At 44.5% G+C, this 21,470-nt stretch overlaps 2 protein-coding genes across 2 annotated transcripts in view; one reads left to right on the top strand and one right to left on the bottom strand.

Annotated features, from left to right (window-relative positions):
- The window catches only part of LOC134069926 (growth arrest-specific protein 7-like), a 43,908-nt gene extending 28,591 nt beyond the window's left edge, over positions 1-15,317 (top strand). Inside the window, exons 6-14 of the mRNA XM_062526071.1 lie at positions 581-670; positions 1,473-1,588; positions 2,903-2,977; positions 6,224-6,302; positions 7,532-7,660; positions 8,399-8,522; positions 11,178-11,257; positions 11,768-11,866; positions 13,023-15,317. Of these exons, the coding sequence (XP_062382055.1) occupies positions 581-670; positions 1,473-1,588; positions 2,903-2,977; positions 6,224-6,302; positions 7,532-7,660; positions 8,399-8,522; positions 11,178-11,257; positions 11,768-11,866; positions 13,023-13,136 (906 nt within the window). The 3' untranslated portion in view covers positions 13,137-15,317. The remainder of the gene's footprint in view (positions 1-580; positions 671-1,472; positions 1,589-2,902; positions 2,978-6,223; positions 6,303-7,531; positions 7,661-8,398; positions 8,523-11,177; positions 11,258-11,767; positions 11,867-13,022) is intronic.
- A 174-nt stretch (positions 15,318-15,491) lies between these two features.
- Positions 15,492-21,470, bottom strand: part of LOC134069925 (myosin-16) — a 52,073-nt gene continuing 46,094 nt past the window's right edge. The window contains exons 19-23 of the mRNA XM_062526070.1: positions 21,120-21,245; positions 20,047-20,217; positions 18,308-18,508; positions 17,524-17,670; positions 15,492-16,493 (exon numbers count right to left, since the gene is read on the bottom strand). Of these exons, the coding sequence (XP_062382054.1) occupies positions 16,338-16,493; positions 17,524-17,670; positions 18,308-18,508; positions 20,047-20,217; positions 21,120-21,245 (801 nt within the window). The 3' untranslated portion in view covers positions 15,492-16,337. The remainder of the gene's footprint in view (positions 16,494-17,523; positions 17,671-18,307; positions 18,509-20,046; positions 20,218-21,119; positions 21,246-21,470) is intronic.

The raw sequence follows: 21,470 nt of genomic DNA, 5'->3' as shown, positions 1-21,470 counted from the left end.
AAATCATTCTTTAATTATATGACGTACTTTACTTTTTAAACTGTTCTTTAACTGCTGCCCTTTTATGCTTTTATGTACTATTACTCTTTGCTTTTGTTTCTGTTTCGTGAATAACATTGAATGACCCCTGTGCATGAAGTGCGCTGTATAAATACCTGACTGCAGAGATGTATGGTGCTGTCAGGTGATAGTGGCATGTGTCTCGACTCCACAGCTCATTCAGACCTACAGCTTAAACAAGCTGGCAGTGTAATTATTAGCCTATAAATCGTCCCCTTCACGCTCGCTGATCATTTTGTGGTGAAGTGTCAGGATGCTCTGTGATTTATACAAACATACACACACTCTCATACGCTCAAACCTTACACATTCTCACACCCCTGCTGATTAGATATTCTAGCCCATAATAATACAAAATAATGCACGTAGTACTGATACCTTTTAATGTAGATTGTTTTTGGTTCCATATCACTCCCAGAGCCCATCAGCAGTGTATTCCTAGTTAGTGCATAATAGTGTAACATAAATACGTGTGTGTTTTTGTTATTCACTCAACTGTATGTGACGGTCTCTTGTGCAGATCAACTGCGTGACGTTCCCACTGCCTCTCAACATGGCTGAGCAGCAGTTGCTGAAACCGGATGAGTGGAGTTACTGTGACTATTTTTGGGTAAGGGATGACCATCCAGACCACAGAGAACAGCTACACACACACACACACACACGCACACTCTCTCTCTCACACACACACACGCACACGCACACGCACACGCACACGCACACACACACACACACACACACACACACACACACACACACACACACACACACAGGCACACGCACACGCACACAGACACAGACACATACACATACACATACACATACACATACACATACACACACACACACAGAGGGAGAGGGGAGGAGAGCGTGCATATACAGTATACCCACACAAAAAGAAATGTACGTACATAAGTAAAAATCTAACTTCCAAACACATTACCTCAGTGAAGTGCTGTATAATACAACAATTGCACTGTTGAAACAATCTTGATCCTTAGTCAAACTCAAATCTGGCCACAAAGCTCTTGTCCCAAGTATGTTGTAACCTGAATTGCCTCTCTGTGTCTGTAATATGCTACATAAATAAACCTCCTTTCACTTCTCTAAAGATGAAGACATGTTTATTACGACTATTTATCTCGAAACGATGAAATAAGTGTATAAATGAATGGACGGGTGTTTATCTCGACTGTCTTCCTGACGCCGATGTCTGCATAATCTTAGTTTGTTGCATTTTCTGAGAATGCTCTCACCCCACATAATCAACAGCATTCTAGGCTCCCTTTTGTCAGTTGTTTGATCAAAAATAAACACCGAATCCTCAGCCAGCCGCAAAAAAAAAATGGCGTGTCTCCATATGCACATATCTCCCCAGTCATCCTCTGCTCCTCTACCTGTTTCTGCCCCAGACAGACAAGAAGGACCCCCAGGGGAACCCGTCGGTGTCCGGCTTCGAGGTGCTGCTCCACAAACAGCTCAAGGGCAAACAGATGCAGAAGGAGATGGCCGAGTTCATACGGGAGAGGTGAGAAGATGCAACTCACTGCAACGGCTTCTCCTGGTGCTACTGCTATTGCTACTGCTACATGGAACTCTGCAGGCAGAACTTGAATCTGGTGTGAATTTACAGTATACTCGAGAAATAGCGCTTAATGACATTTGTCCGACAGTAAGATCGCTGTTCTATTATCGTCGGACAGAAGTCATTTAGCACTACTTCTGAAGTATAAATGAACACCAGGTTCAAGCTTCTTCTTTAGCTCCTACTCACTGTGTAGAGCTTAATTGAAGCTGCAGTACAGTTTGCTGGCCAACATCATCAATATTGTTCTGTTAAATGAGTTGTGCTCAGAAAATACAACATGACAATTCTTACAGAACCTCCTCCATAGTTTCAACATTCTAATGCTTTCCATTATATGATGTGGTTGTGCATAAATGCATGTTTAATCTTCTAGCATGAAGTCTGGAGAAAACAATGCTCTCAATGATGGATCAATTGCATATAAAAAAAAGAGAGAATCTTATTTATTTTTTTCCGGAGCGTTTTGTGATGCTCCGCACCACATGTTGTAATACTCTGTGGACTTCTGCTAAAATGCACTCAGCATGGGGGTGGATGTCCTATGCATCTCAGATATTGCACAACATCCCTTATTTCTATCTATTTCGTGTTTCTCCTTCACGTTGCCATGAAAACAGCGCTGTGGCAACGGTCACTGCTATCCACTTCCCTTGTTTCATTAAACATTAAACAGACTTTTCTTCTTCTTCTCTCTTTCTCTTTTTCTGTCTCTCTCCCGCTCTCTCTTTCTCCCTCTCACATGCGAAAGAGATGTTTTGAGGTCTTTTTCAAGTGAGCGAGCGAGCGAGTGAGTGAGTGAGTGAGTGAGTGCTCTGTGACTTGAGTTTGCAAGTTGGCCCAATATTCTGAGAATGGCCCTGTACTGCTCTTGCAACTCCCAGCGGTTGGGCGTTGAAAGGCTGAGCTTGTGTGAGTCTGGGGGGTGGGTGGCGTTTCACTGGCCAGGGGTCACTCTGAAGGGGTCAGCCACCCCTCAGGGCCAACGGGGGAGATGCAGAGGATGTGAATCTGACCCCCACGACTTTGTGAACATGCTCCCTCTGTGTCGTCGTAGACCGTTCCCCATTCACCTCAACTCACCCAAGACACTCAAGAGAAAATCTTTTTTTTTTTTAGTTTTTGTTTCTTTTGATAGAGAAGGAATCTCAAAAATATTACACCTTGTTGTTTTTGCGACTGACACTCTGCATCAAGCTTCAGTGACAACCCCCTGTTCTTGTTTTTGTCTGCTTGTTTTATTTCTTATCCTCCCAGAATCAAGATCGAGGAGGAATACGCCAAGAATCTCTCCAAGCTGTCGCAGATTCCCTTAGCCGCGCAGGAAGAAGGGTAAGACTGAACCCCCTCCCCACCAGCACCATCACAACCACCGCCCACCCCCCTCCGCCCGCCAACACAGCTCCGGGGATAAGCCGCAGTCCCACAAGAGCAATAGCTATATAAAGCAGTGCTAATAACGAGACAAGGCTCTTCTCCCTGTTTTGTTCTCACAGTCTGCTCGAGCCGACGCGGTTCTCCTAACATGTCTGTGACCTGTGACTAATATGGGCATTAGAGATGTGAAAGAGGTGATGGTTAGCCGTGGCTTTTGTCTGGGAATGAGTATGAGTGTGTGTGTGTGTGTGTGTGTGTGTGTGTGTGTGTGTGACGTGTTCCCCTGTGGGCTAGAAAATGTGCTGATGAGCAGGGAAACCTGGGTGTGTTGCTGCAGCCTACTAACGTCACCCCGTTTGTGTCCAGTTGTGTGAAAGAGGGAAGCGTTTCTCTCTCTCCACCTGTGAGTCATCATGTGCGTGTGTGTGTGCGCGCGCGTGCGTGTGTGTGCGCGCCCGCGTGTGTGTGTGCAAGCGTGTGTGTGTGTGTGATGGAAGATCACACGTTCAAAAAAGACGGCCGATCTCCATCAGAATTGACACATGCGTCTCCTCCCTTTTGAAGTGCGTATGAAATCATCGCGGACGGGGCAGGAATGCGCTTGGGTTGCAGTCGGGACTTTTGAGGCGCATAAGGACACCTCATGTTTGGGAGCGGAGCGGGCGGGCGAGCGGAGCGAAAGGCCTGGAAATGGCCTCGACGAGTGGAGAGCCGTAAACGAGAAGGGAGTCGAGCACGGTCTGTCTCCCGAAACAAAAAACCTGCGCGTTCTGCCAAAGCCCTGGCCCCCTTAATACCAAATCTGTCATCGTTTACATCAACTCGCAAAAGTGTTTAGGCTCGGCTAAGTGTAAAAGCGTTAAGGCAACAGCAGCAGCACCCGGCATATTGCATCCATTATGCTGTTAGACATCAAATGTGCCTTTTTATGGGTGGCTTTAAAGAGGCTGAACAGTACACAGAAATGGGCTAGATCTACCTATAAACCAAGCAGGGCAATCAAGCCCCACTGACTCCCATGCATTGTGTTTGCATTGGAGTCCAGTGTGTAAAGGTGACACGTAACTGTGGTGTGACCGTCCCCCCCCCCCCCCCCACCACCACCACCACCACCACACCCGTTTGATAGAGAAGGCTAATTGTTTCATATAGAATCTAGATTATGCCACAGTCGTGGGCCCACCCATTCCCAGAGACACAACACAATGCTCGTATTATCCCGCACTGCCTCCCCGCCCCGTCCACTATCCACCCCTCCACCCCCCCCCCCCCCCCCCCCCATCACCAGACCCCCCCTAGCCCCCTGGTTTTGTTGCGGGGCAGAGACAATCGGCTGTTTTGTTGGCCGGCTCCTACGTTCATGCCCAGAACCGCTTGTTTATTCCTGAATCTGCCATTTGTGCTGGGGCTGCATCAGGAGAGGCTCCATTGTTGGGGGGGGAGCGGCGGGACAGGACAGGACAGGACAGCAAGCCCCTGATGGTGCTCCTCTTCTCTCCCACAGCTGAATGATGACACGATCCGCAGAACGGGGAAAAGAAAAGAAAAAAACAGACGTTCAATTCGCCGCAGAGACACTTTTTGTGTGATTTGGTGTTTTTTTTAGACCGTCGCCATAGAAACCGTGCGATAGAAAGGTCATCTAAAAAAAAAAAAAAAAAGCTCTGAATCACTGTGGCTTTTGTTGTGGTGATGTATTGTGAAGCACGTCAGACTTTTTTTTTTTTTTTTTTTTTTTAAGTTTGACAGTTACTGAACTCTTGAAAGAAAAACTCTGAGGCTATTGAAAGCGCACACTTAAGTTAAGGTTAAAGGCTGGCATTATGAACGGTATCCTTCCTGATTTGGGACGTGCGCGCGCGCGCCTGTGGCCCGGCGATAAGCAGCCAAAAGAAGAATGTGCTGGAAGTCAGTAGAACAGCATTCCACCGCGCTGTGTGCGCGGCACCCATTCAAAAAGCCCCCCCGTTTGATCTGACGCCGGCCCGGGGGGGAAGCCTGGCTGATGCGTGTCAGCACGCACATATGGATCTGTGTATGCTATAGCTCATGAATCACAGATCTCCCATATGGTCGTTCTGATTGTGCTTTATAAAACATGCATGATGCGTGATAAATGCTACATCCATGCATATTATTCTTTATCATAGGACTGGAGTTGTTGTCATCGCCGCCGATGTACGTTTGTGATATAGGGTTTGAGTTGTTGGAGTGAAAGGGAATGTATGTCAGCTTACAGTACAGTATGTGGCCTGTGACGCAATACCTTCAGGAAGAACAGGACTAGTGTGTGTGTGTGTGTGTATATACGTCTGAGTGTGTGTGTGTGTGTGTGTGTATACGTCTGAGTGTTCGGTATGTACATGTATGTATGTGCTGCCGCAGTTTATTGTCTTTGAATAAATATCCTGCGAATGTTTGGGACGGTCCAGCAATAGATCACAAGTGTGTGAGATGGACCGTTATGTCTGTGTCACTACGTCTATGTCCAGTCACTGCGCGGTCACTTAGTCACTGTTTAGGCCTGGCCCAGCAAGAAGAGCCAATCTGTGCAAAGGGTCCTGTGGTTAAGGATTGACACACCACTGTGAGAGCAAGGCCATAGTCCATCTTCATTTAGAAGACTTTTTTGGTAACGCTTAACCTGTGACCCATTCTAATATTTCAAGATGTAAAGAACTACAGTATACAATAACATCAAAAGGCTGTGTAGCCGTGACGACCATAAATAGGTGCATATTAGGCTTAAGTCAATCACTGTGAACCTTTATGAACGCTTTCTAGCTATCTATCTTAAATAAAGATGAATGAATTTCCTGAATCATCATTTCCTGAATGAAAATGAATTTCCTGAAATGTGTTCTGTGAAGGAGTCCAGTGCCTCCACCGAAAGAGGGGGAGTTCAGTTATACAACCCTCAGAGGTCTTTTAAAAAAAAACACACACACACACACACACACACACACACACACACACACACTCTCCCACAGCATTCTCCATTCCCCTCTTCACACTGTGTTGAATAAGTCCACTTCCCAAGTCCGCCGCCTGGCCTCCTCGGAGCACTGCGCGGTGCGGGGGCGTCCCGGTGCAGGCGAAACGGAGCGGAGCGGTGCAGAGCTGACCTTGCGCTGCCCTCTGATAGGCTCCCCTCCAGAGGGAAGAGGTTCTTACGCTTAAGCCCCTATCTGTCTTCTGCAGCACTCTGGGAGAGGCCTGGGCCCAGCTGAAGCAGAGCCTGGCCGACGAGGCCGAAGTTCACCTCAAGTTCTCCTCCAAGGTGAGTAGAGGCGCTAAGTTAGGGGAGGGATAAGGGAGTGTGTGTGTGTGTGTGTGTGTGTGTGTGTGTGACTGTGGGGAGGGGGGGGGTGTAGATTGGGGATTAGAGAGCCCCACTTAATATTTATTCTCGCTCGTCTCCTTGAAGACTAATTAGGATGCACTGTGTCTCCTTGATGGTGTCCTCTACTATGTTTTTGTGTTAGAACCCACTCACTTGACATGGGTGGTGTTGAAGTGAAGTGAGCCTTTTGTGATGCAAATAGGCCAATGATAACCTTTTGCTGTTATTACAAGTGGACTGCTGCTCAATAGTCTGGTCATTTTCACTGTGGAAAAAAGGCTGGCTATTTTTAAGACAGATGTGATGAAATTCTCCATTCGGCTGTAAATGGTGTCATGGCTGTTAAAATTGCAATTTGAATTTGACATTAAATGTGTGAGTAAAGTCACGGCAGCGAGTAATATGTTCTGCGCCACAGCAGGGATAAAAATACATTTGCGTAGCCCAGTGAAATTTCACTACGAGCCTGCGAGCTTTTACACACATTTCATAAAATGCAGAAATTGAGATTTTTTATTTGATTTAAGCAGTGCTGAAAAACCTGTAGGCCTTCCTGCCACCACAGTGTGAGACGGTTTGCTTGTCTGTGAGACGTGTAGGTTTATCTTGGCCGAGAGGAAAGTTCTGGAACACAGCTGGACGGAGGGAAAAGGAGGGGGGGGGGGGTGTTGGGAGGAGGGTTGAGGGTTGAGGGGGTGGCGAGTATGTATACACACAAGCACACAAGGAGACGTCGGACCAGATGTGCTCAGCACACTTGTCTCTGTAGACCCTGGCAGTGAAAGCGCAAACGAAGATCCTCACAGTTACCCAAGGCTGTGAGGTAATGGCACTTAAGTTACAACACAAACTCTCCATAGACACTAGGCCTCTTAATCTGCTGGGGGGTTCGTCCCAGATAACCCCATGACTCATTTGGATAAGTTAATTAAATTAAAAAATGCATGAACCCAATACAAATATCTCTCTTGGAATATTGTGAATTATTTCCTAGACGGCGTGAAATGCTTCACATTAACGTCTAGAATTAGGTTAAGAATCATCTGGTGGAGCAGACGGGAAACGTTTCCCAGGTGTTCCCTATTATATCTATTTCCAAAATCTGGAGCTGCTTAGTCGTTCCAAATGGCTGCGGTCGGAGATAAATTTGGCTTCTCTGATTTCAGCTGCAGAGTGAGGTGGAGAAGCCCTTCCTCACCTTTCGTGACAACTTCAAGAAGGACATGAAGAAGTTCGACCACCACATCGCCGACCTCCGAAAACAGCTAGCCAGCCGCTACGCTGCCGTCGAAAAGGTAACGTTCCTCTATTTCACCCCTTCGGTAACTTCTAAAAGAAGCCTTCATGACATCAGCCCAGTGTTTTTTTTTTTTTTTTTTGCATTTCCAGCCGTCTCTCAGCGATTTGAGATTTTCAGAGAGAGCCGTAACCCGGGCGACCGAGCGCACTCTGCCCTTCCCCAGGTTGCTCTTCTAGAATGTCAAGAATCCCCCCTCACATGAATTATTGAGATTCCAGGGTGTTGTTCCGAAGCAGTGGGCCATCTCCCATCTCAGGAGCCCCCCCCCCCCCCACTGGCTCTATAAATAAGCAGATCGGCTCAGGTGCCCTCCACACACTCGCGACTTTGACGTGGAGCATGTAATCACCCCGGATTGCCATTTCACTCTTAACAAATGACACAATTGTCCGGTGAGGTCAGAAGGTGTGAAAGGAGATTGCGTGACACACCGGCCCGACTAACATGATTAATTTAAAGTAGTTGAGCGTGAAGGTGGAGGGGGGTGGGGGGGTCTTGGCGTCGTTTTTAAAGCCCATGTGAGCCGTGCGATCCAACACATGTTTGCTGTCGGTCGGGGCCAGACTGGGCCTGAACACGAGTCGGAGTCCTCGACCCCCGACTTGGCCCTTACATCACAGCGTGTTAGTCACAGCAGAGAGACCAGCCACGTCCACATCAGTGAAATGAAAGGTATTCGTTATGCCGGTTATTAAAACGAATTTGTCCTCGTTCTCTCTCTCTTTTGTGTTAGGCCCGAAAGGCCCTCGCCGACCGACAGAAAGATCTCGAAGTCAAGACCCAACAGCTGGAAATCAAGCTGAGCTCCAAGATCGAGGAGGACATTAAGAAAGCTCGCAGGAAATCCACGCAAGCAGGTGAGTCATCCTCGGGCAGTTGAGCGCCATGACCCGAGCCTTAAATAACAAACAGCACCAGACGACCAACTGGCTGTGCTGTGAGAAAAATGCTGAAGAATTATAGGAGGTGGCTACCGCGTTGGCAGAATGTCGGAATTTCACCTGGCTGGAAAATATCTGATGGGTTTTTTTTGTTGTTGTTCCTTGAGTAATAGTATCTGGCGCAAAGGTAGATTAGTTGCTAGGATCATTGAGACTTTCGGAGGCTGACCTGATAAAAAAGAGAGTTCCCCGAAAAGAAAGTGTTCCGAAAAAGAACCGCAGTGAGTTCAGGCCGAGGTTCGTTTTAAAGTACTTGGACTGGTATACCCATTCAAACGGCCCACTCGAATGCATTACGAGTCTCTCAGTGGCTTGTTATTATGGGAGAGGGTTCTAGAGCAAGTCATGGATCCGTTACTCGGCCAACAGAGGATTGTCATTTGAAGCTCTCAATGAAACGGAACCACATGCAAAGAAGAGAAACTTGACCAGGCAAAGAGGAGAATCATTTTCAGTCAAACGATTCCACCATAAGTGCATATTCGTGACACAGTGTATTTATGGCTCCCTTGTAACCATACGCATTAGTATGAGATTGTGTGTGTGTGTATGTGTGTGTGTGTGTGTGTGTGTGTGTGTGTGTGTGTGTGTGTGTGTGTGTGCGTGCATGTGTGTGTTAGTGTGTGTGTGTGTGTGTGTGTGTTTGTGCACGTGAGTATGTGTGTGTGCTCCATGCTTGTATTGGAGTGCGTGCGTGCGTCTGTGTGTGTGTGTGTGTTTGTTTGTATGTGTGTGCATGTGTGAGTGTGTGCACGCACCTGTGTGTATGCGTTTGTGTGTGCGTGCGTGCGCATGTGTGCACACGTGTGAGTGTGTGTGTATGTGTGTGTGTGTGAGTGCGTGCGCGCACGTGCGTGTGTGTGTGTGTGTGTGTGTGTGTGTGTACGTGCATGCGTGTGTCCAGGGTCTTGAGCTGGGCCTGAGTGGCTGAGCCGTTCTCACAGCGCTGCTGGACTGTACAGCCTCCTCTCTCTCTCTCTCTCTCTCTCCCCAGGGCTCCAATACACACACACACACACACACACACACACACACACACACACACACACACACACACACACACACACACACACACACACACACACACACACACACGCACACACACACACACACACACACACATGCTGGACTGTACAGCCTCCTCTCTCTCTCTCTCTCTCTCTCTCTCCCCAGGGCTCCCACCCGGGGGCCGCCCCACTGGCCCAGCAGAGAGCGCTTTAATCAGGGGGCATGTCCTGCTGGGGTCAGGAGAAGGGGAGAGGGAGAGGGAGAGAGAGAGAGAGAGTGTGAGAAAGAGAGAGAGAGAAACAAGAGAGGGGGAGAGAGGGAGGGAGGAAGGGAGGTTAAAGAGAGTCATAGAGAAAGAGAGAGAGGGAGAGAGAGAGTGTGTGAGAAAGAGAGAGAGAGAAATAAGAGAGGGGGAGAAAGAGAGGGAGGGAGGAAGGTAGGTTAAAGAGAGTCAGAGAGAGGGACAGAGGGAGAGAGAGAGAGTCTGGAAACACAAACACATGTTGCCGTGGGGAGGGTGGTGTGTGGGGGTGTGTGAGTGGCCTATGGGGGAGGCTACAGCCAGACATATTACCTCACCTTGCGCTGAGGGGTTAGCACTGGAGACGGCACTCTGGAGTGTAAACAGATGCAGCCTTGAGAACCGAGTGGAGTTGTTGCACACAGAGAAAGTGACCAGAGAGTAACATTACTCCCGCCGTCCAAAAACCCCTCTCCCATTTTTACACTGTAAATGGCTGAAATTGTTGTTGTTCTTGTCTGCTTTTAAGTCCCTATACACCCAAAAATTGCAAGCAGGGTATCGTTAAATGGGCGGGGGGGAGGCAAAGTAATACTAATCTGTTATCATTAAATAGTGGTGGAGAAGGAGGGACGAGAACAACAGCTGTGCACCATTTGCCCTGCTTAGCATTGTTTAGGAGACGTATGTGCATGTGTATTGTGCGTCCGAGCTCTCTGCCAAGGCAGGAAGTGCGCTGAGTAGCGGCTGTGAGTGGTATGCGAGCGCAGAGAAGCGGAGGAGGTGTGAAAAAGCACATCTGCTAGCCTAGCTAGAGACAGAGCCGGCCGGGCCGTTATCCCTCAGAGCTTTATAGGCAGGAGCAACGGACACTTCGTAGATAACGGAAAAGTGTCAGTCTGATACTCCAGACTGACGGAATTGCTAGTTAGATGTGATGTCTGATTTGCTATGAACATATGTTTTGTTTTTAATGGTCTGGAATATATCTTGTATTGGGTGGGACAGGCTGTATGTTCCAGCCAGGCAAGAATTCTGAGAGAAATACAATTTGACGTTATGGTGTAGGTGTAACACTTTGTTATGAAAGGCTTATATACTGATTTTAATTGTAACCAGATATTTCACCATAGCCTAGACTAAAGCATAAAATGTTGTTGACAGTAGGGATTGTCTGTAGTGGGTAATGATGTCATTCAAAGTAAGCATCAGCTGGTTTAGTACAAACGTTGGTCATTATCGCCCCCTAGTGGGTGGTAAGAAATCCACAATAACATCAGAACTGATGGAAGGCGATAACCTCCTCTACTGTGTCCTTCCAGGAGATGAGCTGATGAAGTGTGTGGACCTGTACAATCAGTCTCAGTCCAAATGGTTTGAAGAGATGGTCACCACGAGCTTGGTAAGAGAAGTCTCCTCTGAAGTTTGTTTTTTTACGCTCTGTTCTCCGTTCTGAGTCATTCTTACAAAACAAATCTTTTTGGTATAATAATCGAGTAAAATGTCAAGACGGGTGGATAAGAAATCTAGTTTCACAAATATTACAATCTGTTTGTTTGTTTGTTATTGTTGTGTTATTGTTACTCATAGCTGACAGTCTGTAAAGCCTCCTGCTGCTGCTCACAGTTTGATGTGAATTTTTCGTGACGTTGACACGACAGAGTTGGAATCTGTTGTTGGAAAACAAAGGGCTGTGAATCACAACACTGTCCCATCAAAAAATCTCTCCCAAGACGACAAATCCCAGAGAAAGATTTGTCATTTGTTCTCATATTGTGTTGCATGTTGTTTCCACATGTTTTGTGTCTTTTCCCAACAGGGCAGATTTAAGACTTTATCACTTTTCTGTGTTTACTGTGTTTGCGGAATTGATCCCTACAGTTTTACATAACTGTATGCTACTGTCCCACAGGAACTGGAGCGACTGGAGGTAGAGAGGGTGGAGATGATCCGACAGCACCTGTGTCAGTACACAACATTGCGGCACGAGACGGACATGTTCAACCAAAGCGTAAGTCTGCTGCTTCAACAATATACAATAGTCACCACTATATTCAGACACAATCATCATCTACTGGATATTACGCTATGAAGGTTTGAAGCGGCTACACCTGTTCTTCAGGTAGAAACAATAATGAGTTCAACACAATCCTTCGAGAACTATCTCAAATCTGTACCTCAATGTACCCCAAACCTTGTGAGTGTGTCTATCTGACCGATGACCAAGACACTGTTATTTCTGTAATGAATTCAGGGAATCCATGGCTTGATAAGGACTGTTTTTTGCTGCCCCCATACCTCCCATCATAATTTAAATATGTTAATATATTCACCACTAGGTGGCAGCGGAACTCTTTCTTGTGGTATGATTTGACATTAATGAGGCTTAAACCTGATCAAAGGTGCAGTCCTTGATCGTAAAAAAAAAAAAGTATCTGTCAAATACTCATAACTTTTTGTTGAAATCTACAAAATTCTCACAATCCCCTAGCTGCCCATGTAGTTTGTGCACTAAAAGAATTCTGGTATTTGTGCGCCCGACTCCTGGCTTTCTAAATGGGAAGGGGCCTTGACAGAAGCATACATTATTCTAGACAATCAACATGTTGCTTAAGTAGGTTGTGAGGGGAGAGAGGGGGGTCATTTGATTGTCTGTTTTGCTCAAATATCAACAACCTTTCCCAGTAGTTTACCTTTAGTTTCCTATAAAGAGTGATTATTGTCATTTGCACATGATAATGATTGTTATACCACTGCTTGGTCAAATTTCCTATTGTGATGCGCTGTTTGGAACGTGCATTATTTTTCTATATACCGCACGGCTATGAAGTAGTTCCCTACTTTTGGGCTTATTACACTTGAATATTAATTTGCCAATGTCAATGTAACGGTAAAAACAACAATGTTGTATCTAAGACAGCGGCAATATAAACGAAAGTGATAGTAGCAGTGGTATAAGCGGGATAATCAACTCCGCGCCCTGTGCGTTTATAGGAAAATAATGCACTTATCGAAGTGTAAAGTCCCCTCCGCCTGCGGCGTCGGGTCCTTATTACCACTTCGAACGTGCATTATTTTCCTATAAACGCACGGCGCGTCGTTGATTATCCCTTACCTGTCCCACTGTACTCACCTACAGTATGTGCTTGTGTTTGTGTTCTATGCAGACAATAGAGCCAGTGGACAAGCTGCTACAAAGCGTTGATCCTGCCAAAGACCGAGAGCTGTGGGTCAAGGAGCACAAGACAGGGGAAGTCCGGCCCGTGGACATGCAGATATGACCCCTCTACACACACAGACACTCACAGACACACACACACACACACGCACGCACACACACACGCACACACACATACAAACATGAAGGCAGGAGCCTTTACGTGTACTGTCGGAACATAACCTCGGTGGAAGACTCTCCCGACGCACGAATTACGGGGACGACTGAGACGAAGCCGTTTGTGGAAGGTGCTGGTCTGTGGGAGGGTCGAATCCAACACTTCAGCCGCCAAAGTTCGATGACGTGTTATTAGCTGAAGTGCCCCCCCCCGCCCCCCCCCCTTTCAGACTGTGACGTTCCCAAGGCACTGGAGGGTCCTACAGGGAACATTTTGGGCACAACCTTATCCAAGGAATTCCACTCAAGAAGAAAGGACTGCTCTCAAATAAGGAGGAACGCTACAAAATACGGATACGCTCTAAATATATAAATACGAACAACTATGCGTCATTGTACAGCTTAGAGGAAACGATAAAAGGTGAAGAGACTATTTTCCTGATGCTATGAATATATACATATATAATAACAGTGTAGCACCTTGCTTATTCATTCAAAAGTCTTACAAACGTACTAGCTGCTGCTAAACTGAAATTAAGTGAACAAAAATATTTTTTACGAATTATGCACCCCCGCTTGCCAAGGTCACTTCCGAGGTCACCTTACCTTACGCCTGCCACAAACACAGTTGTGATATGAAGTTCCCAAATTGAGTTATTGCCTTCTAAACATCTCCTTTTCCATTTCAGTATGTCTTAAAATACTTTGGCCACTTGTGATGCATCGGTCTATGTCTGTACTGTACATGTCCTTCAAAGGTAAATGACGGTGGAAAAGAATTGATCTGTTGTTGGTACCGGTTTAGCCACCTTCTCAGTGCCCACGTACAGGTTTTTGCAGTGTCATTCACAACCCTCTTGCGTATTAATGTATTGTTTAACGTAAGACCTCAAATTGGAATTTCAAAACTGTTTTCAAAAGCAGTTTTTGCAACGTCCTTTTTACACTTTAAACGCTGGGCCTAAATTTACTTGTGTGTGTTCCCTGGGATAATGACATGGTTTTGATGAAAGACTACAGTCATGTCATGTCACATGACGGCTACTGTGTGGTTGCATTCAGTGTTCTGGCGTGTGAAATCATCCCTTTTCATGGTCGTCTTTTGTAAATATAGCACCTCCTCCATTTTCATTTGGTGACGTCTTAATTTATGTCTGGTTAAGTGCACTCTCATCCATGGTAATTTCTCTATCGTTGAGTTGCCGGATTCTTTTTCAAGTTTCTCTGTCTGACATAGAAAAAAGAAGAGAAAATCAGTATGATAGAAAACAATGAAGCATAATCCAGTCAAATCCCTGAGATTACAAAATTAAAAACTGTAGTGACATGTTTTTGTTGTTCAGTCTGAAGTAATGAACTGTAGCGACAATAGGATGATAGCGTTTACAGTGAGTAAAGCTCTAGTGAATATGAGATGAAGTATTTGACTGTGATACTAAATCAAGAGTATTGAGTCTTGTGTCTGGTAGGTGAGACATTTGAGTCATCTCATAGGATCATTGTGCTCTCAGTATTGACTCTGTGGCTTCTAGTGACGTCAGACTCAAAGAGTCCTCTCCTAGTCATCAAGCATAGGAGAAATAACATGGCAAATAATGTGTTCAACTTTTTCACTATTATTAACAATCCCCTCAACATCTGACCCAGCAATCAATTCATTTCAGATTTAGTTGACAGTCTGTGATAAGAAACAGTTTGTCACGGGAAACAGTTGGTTCAGCTGTGTGTTCAGGGGTGAGAAAAGACAAGATGTATAAAATTGAAGAGGTACAGATAATATATTGATTTTATTTTACGCAATGCCTATTTTTATACTGAATGAAATAACACTGTTTTCTTCCACTTCTGATATTTAACTGGATCCCTTTCTTTTCTGTTTTGTGTCAATAAAATCATCAGCTTGATTTTTTTCCTTCTTATTGCCAGGTCTTGCCATTGTACTTGTGGCTGTTTCATGTTGATGCCTATTGATGTGCAAAAGTGTTTTACCTGCAAACTGATTCTGATAGAAACTTTAACAATAATATCATTTGAAACTGTACATTTTAAGACAGCAAGTAGAGAATGTTCTGCATTCAGGTTTTGCTTTATACTGGAGACACAATGATTAAATTCAAACTTAAAACCACACCTGTGTTGCCTCTGTTAGCATTTGTGTTCACATCATAATTGCACATGCATATAATCACTAGGCTATGGTTGGTTAGTAAGTTAGTTAATATTCTTCAACAGTTGTATGATATATTTATCCATGCAACTACATTCATCTAGATCCAAAATAAATACTGAAAGCAGGTTTTATCATTTGAGAAGCATCTTTTATTTATATACTTTTAAATGACAAAAAAATACTGATACATCATTTAAGCAATGGCATAAGTGGAACAGTTTCCACTTTGAGACACATTTCATGTCTTGAAACCCCAAAAGCATTTGAAGTCCCATCTGAAGCTTTAAGGTCCAGTAATAGTACATTTATCTTGAATAATACAACATGGAATGTACTTGGAATTCAATGTGCGATAAACTTTCATAGCTTTAGTATTTCTTTTTTTTGGAATAGCATTTGAATTGATATAAATATATAGAATTTATATATTTTTTTACATAAGTGTATCTGATAATTTCTAATACATGTTCTAATAAAGGATTTGTGGCCATAGTTATAATCTTTGTAATAATGCTTTAGGAATAATTTGTTATAAAATATTTATTTGGCAAAGTTTTCTGTTTTCATGCACATTATTTGGCAAGTATGGTGCCTCCGAACCGGACCTCTGAATTTCGCCTACAAAGGGACCCAACACTGCCATCTTTGCCCAGATCTGGGTGCTATCTTTTCCCATATAAGAAGATCTGGGTACCATCTCTTCCTAAATAAGGAGATCGGAATCTACTTATATGAGCAAAGATGGCAGCTTTGGGTCCCTTTTGTAGGCAAACTTCAGGGGTCTATTACCAGTACTAATTACTTGCAAAGTAAAATAAAAATAAAAAAACATTATAATACGTACAATTATGACATTCCATAAACAAACTTTGGAACTTGTTTCACTCATGCAAGTAATTGAAATATTAGTCACCCACTCAGAGCGCCCACTGCTTTGTTGGTCTGAGATGGTTTGGGGGCTTACTGGACACTGGACGTCTAGTCCACCATGAGCTTCTTCAGGGAGTTGAGATAGGCAGGGATGAGAGAGCTGACCGACTCGCCGTCGTCATCGTTGAGGATCTTCTCCCCTCGGCCTTCTGACCCTGCAGAGCTCGGTGACCTCACCATCCCGGGGTAAGGGGTGCTGTAACCCTACAACAGCCAGACACAAGTGGAGGTCAAACTCAGGAGAGGACTAGCCTGGCTAGCGCCTACCACTTCTCAATGAGACGTGGTCTGGCAACCAAACGTTCATTTTCTCGTATTTGAAAAAAATGCCCAGATCCGTTCCTAGGGCGGCAGGGATGTCTATCAAGTGCGTTCTGTGATGCCTCTATCTGAGGCAAAAATTAGGGCGGTAGTTTCCAGGCTGCCTTAGCAGTATGAATCAAATTGCGCGCAAGGCTAGGAGACACCCAGGCTAGGAGAGGACCAGGAGAACGTTTAGAGTTAAACAGCATTAATTAGCGTTTCGAGCTTTTAGTGATTGGGCTTACATGGACACTTTTATTCCGATTAGAATCAGAATAATGGCTCAATCGGAATGAAAATGACACACACCTTAATCGGAATAAAGCTGCCAATCCGATTAGAATTTTAAATGGAACGAAAGGGGTGGTGGTTTCCGTTCTTATTTCGATTAAACTGCCATGTATGGTCAGTCAGGTTGCCTTCTCAAGCAAAAAGCAAGGCTGCAACAGATGTTCCGATCAAAAGATTCCAGAGCGCTTGAGATCACCTGATCGGAATAGAACCTACCCCATGTACACAGATGACACGTATTTCTCATTCGGAATAATTTAATCGGAATGAGGATCACTAAGAAACTGTCCGTGTAAATCCACCTATTGATAGGACAGTGGAGAGTAGATGGGGAAATGAGTAGGGAGAGATGGGGGAGTGGGATAGAGAAATGACCTCAGGCTGGACATGAAGTCCATGTGGGCGTTGGATGTGCTATGGGATGATGGTGTTTGTATCCCTGATCCCCCCGTAATAATATAATAATAATAATATAAAGTATTCTATATATTCTTATGTAAACGAATCATATGACAACATTACGTAGCCTATGGTAAAACTGTGTGAAAAACAAGAGATGGAGACTGAAAAGTGAAGACACAATGCTGCATTATCCTGCAGAACAGAGCATCAGTGGCAGAGGCTTTTCTCTCAGACTTACGGATGAGTAGCCCTTTCCGAAGCTGCCACGGTTCTTGGTGCGGATCTTGGTGAGCGCGGACTCGGCGATGTCGGCCCGCTCCTCTGCGTCGTCCAGCTCGTGCACCGTCTTCCTGTACTTGGCCAGGTTCACGTTGGCCTGCTCCTCCTAGCGTCAACACAGACAGCGTTTAGACATTCCCTCCATTTGATGAATTTGTATTTATGCTACCTGTCCAGAGGAACATCTTCTATCATGGCTCCCTCTGAAACTCTGAACCTTCATGGACTAAGGCTGTGTTCAAAATATCTACTCATTCACTACACAGTGCAACACACTGTATAGTGACAAACAGGGATGGAAATAAGCACCAGCCACCAGCCAAATGCTGGTAAAATGTGAGAGTGGCTGGTAGATTTCAGACACAAAGTCATATTTGAACATTGAGTGGCTATTAAATTTGACCAGAAATCTGCTATTGGCTGATACTTTTTCACATTTTCAAATTTTAATTTCCACCCCTGGTGACAAACCACAGTATATATTTTGTCACCACATCGTGCACTGTGGAGAATGAGAGGAAGTTCCAAATGCAGACCAGTCGAAAAGAGCCTGTGGTTCCTTGTACTGAGTATAATGTCACATCATCAGCAGGGTAAAATTAACCTCTCATAACCAGTCTTAACCAAGCTCACAATTAGTTCCTAATTAGTGGGTGAACAATCCAATGCTTGGTGAATTCTGCCTCACAACGACAGGAAGAACGGATATCGAAGGACGACCAAAAAAAAGCGCTCTTGTTTACCGCCTCCTCCACTTGTCTCTTGTAGGTCTTCATCTTGATCTGCAGCCGCTCCACCAGCTCCTGCATGCGCAGCTGGTTCTTCTGGTCCTCCTCCGACTGGAACAGCAGCTCCTTCAGGCGCCGCTCGTTCTTGCGCAGCGTCTTGACCGTCTCGCCGTGCCGCTTCTGCTCCGTCTCCAGCTCCAGCTCCAGCTCCTTCACCTGCGCAACGGGACAAAACCCACACACTCAGTGGGCGAAACGGGCACAGCGCCGGCACCAATGATGCCAGAGTCATAGGTTGACTATCCAGGAAGCATCCATCCATACTGATTATGATGAACCTGCATTTACTATGAGTGCTGAGTGAATAAAAACTAAACGCAGAAAAGAGACCTACTGTAATAATTGCCCATTTATGACAAAGAGAGGTGATATGGGAACTAACAGTATGAATTATAATATGTATGAATAATTTTTAAAAAAACTGCCAATAAGAAAGGACTAAGTTGTGTGTTTCAGCAAGCAGTCCTACAGTTTTTTACAATCACTTTGCTACTATTTTCTGAACCTTGATGTCATTTTTCACAACTCTAGACACAAAACTCACAACCAATGATCAAAATGCACATTTTTCAAAACTCTAACCCTTTTCTCAATTGCTTGGATACAATACACATACAACTTAGATCATTTGTTCATTCAACAAAACTCACCTGTTCAATATGATACAACTTAACATCAAAGTACTACTATTTCAAAAGGCAATTCACACATTACATTTCAAATGAACGTCTATTCATTTCCTTACAATGATCTAACTATCAATTGATACAACTGCTCAAAATGATAAGTAACTGTTGCATTACTCTTATGCAGTTGTATGGAAACACGAAACAGACACACAATCTTCCATGTTTACTGTAAATCATGAAAGTTTCAAGATACTGTAACGAGATTCATTGTCACCAATTAGCGTGGAGTATGAACCAATTAGACTACAATATCCATGGATGTAGCCTAATATTTGATATCTTTATATAAAAAAAAATATATTTTTCATATTTTATATTTTCATCAGGCTGTCTTTTCTTTTCTATTTCATAGCTAATTATTTTTACTTTGCATCAATATATTACAAACTTTGATCAATGATTCCACTGTGTCTGTAGTATTCTCTCTACTACTGCAGTACTTTTACAGAGATGTGTTTACTGTACTGTTCCTGTAGTACCATAATGAAACCTGTATCACCTATTTTGTTCTACAATATCTAATGATTGTACGAACAATGACACAATGAAACTATCGGTTGCTTGTGTGCGGGTGATCTATAGTTATGTTTCAGTGGTATTTCACAGTAAATTTGTTTTTTGAACCAATGATTGTGCAATTGCAAGATTTCTTTGAAGATGTGAATGTATGATCCAATGTTTTGAACATTAGAGGGCCTGTGTTACAAGTGATAACCGTTTTGAGTTTTGTGTCTAGAGTTTTGAAAATTGACATTAAGGTTCTGAAAATAGTAGCAAAGTAATTGTAAAAAACTGTAAATGAATTGTCAACAAACTTCTACATCTACATACTATAACAAACAAAATCAAAAAACAAACAACTGTAGATGTTCCTCTTTGGCCTGTTCATCTCCACATAGACAAACATAATGAAATTAAGTGGTATCACTATCCTCATCCTGAGAAGAGCCGGAACTTTCTCTCCGTCGTCTGACTCATTGACGGGTGCCTGTTACTGTACTGTACCTTTCCCTCCAGCTTCTGGATGAACTTCTTGCCCCCCTTCATGGCCATCTGCTCGGCCTCGTCCAGCCGGCCGCTCATGTCCTTGATCTGGGCCTCCAGGCCCTTCTTCACCCTCTCCAGGTGCAGCGTGTGCTCCTGCTCCAGACGCAGCTCCTCGGCCACACGCGCCGCCTGCAGCACACAGACACAGCGCTCAGATCAGTGGGCAAGGCAACTTTACTTATAAATAAATATGATATATACAAACTGATATATATATATCATCACCTTTTAAACAAGGCAAGGCAACACAATGGCTACTTTAATTATATTTTACCTTTCAAACAAGGATGAGTGGGCAAGGCAACTTATATAGACTGTATATCATTTTTCAAACAAGGCAAGGCAAGAAAATGGCTACTTTCATTATATTTCACCCTTCAAACAAGGCAAGGCAAGGAAACAGCTACTTTAATTACATTTCAACTTTCAAACAAGGCAAGGCAACTTTACTTATACATGTCACCTTTTGAACAAGGCAAGATAAGAAAATGGCTACTTTCATTATGTTTCAGCCTTCAAACAAGGCAAGGCAAGGAAATGTCTATTTTAAATGTATTTCACCTTTCAAACAAAGCAAGGAAATGAATGTCTTCTTGGCTTTAGAAAAAAAAACAAAAAAAGCTGTTGTATTACCAAAGCCAAGACGACCACATTAATCTCACGGATGAGACATTCCCTATTAATCTCAATAATCTCAATGTCTCAGTTGTGCACTGGAGTTACAGAGAGTGCACGCACATCCAACTGTTACTGGTGCAAGCAAAGTCAAATGGAAACCGAAAAAACTGAAAAAGTACCCGCACACTGTTGCTGCTGGTGTAGACCTGACGAAGTCCATCTTTGGTCGAAACGTTGTGTCAATAAATCACTTCGGGAGCATAGCAGCAGCAACAGAGTGCGGGTACTCTCTCAGTTTTTCGGTTGTGCACGGGCCCAGTTGTACACTGCGATGCGTGTACTGTAGTGTGCTGTGGGGCCCAGTTGCACACTGCGATGCATACGGTAGTAGTGTGCTGTGGGGGCCGTCTCACCTCGCAGTTGGCCTTCTTGATCTTGTCGCTGGCGCCCCTCAGCTCCCCCTGCAGCTCGTCGTGCTCGTGGCTCAGCTGCTGCAGGTCCACCTCCAGCTTACGCTTGCCGCTGCACGCCGACTGGAGCTGCACACGCAGGAGGAGAGGGAGAGAGGAAGTGTGTGTGTGTGTGTGTGTGAGAGAGTGTGTGTGTGTGTATGTGTGTGTGTGTGTGTGTGTGTGTGTGTGTGTGAGGGAGAGAGAGAAAGAGAGATTTAATGTTGTTTATTTGTTCTGTTGGCACCCCCCCCCCCCCCATTACCACCACACCTTGCAAAATACTCATGTAAATTCAACAGGCTAATATGTCAA

The sequence above is a fragment of the Sardina pilchardus genome, chromosome 22 (assembly GCF_963854185.1).
Source record: "Sardina pilchardus chromosome 22, fSarPil1.1, whole genome shotgun sequence".
NCBI lineage: Eukaryota > Metazoa > Chordata > Actinopteri > Clupeiformes > Clupeidae > Sardina > Sardina pilchardus.
The sequence above is the reverse complement of the archived record's forward strand: the minus strand, read 5'-3'. Positions and strand labels throughout refer to the sequence as shown.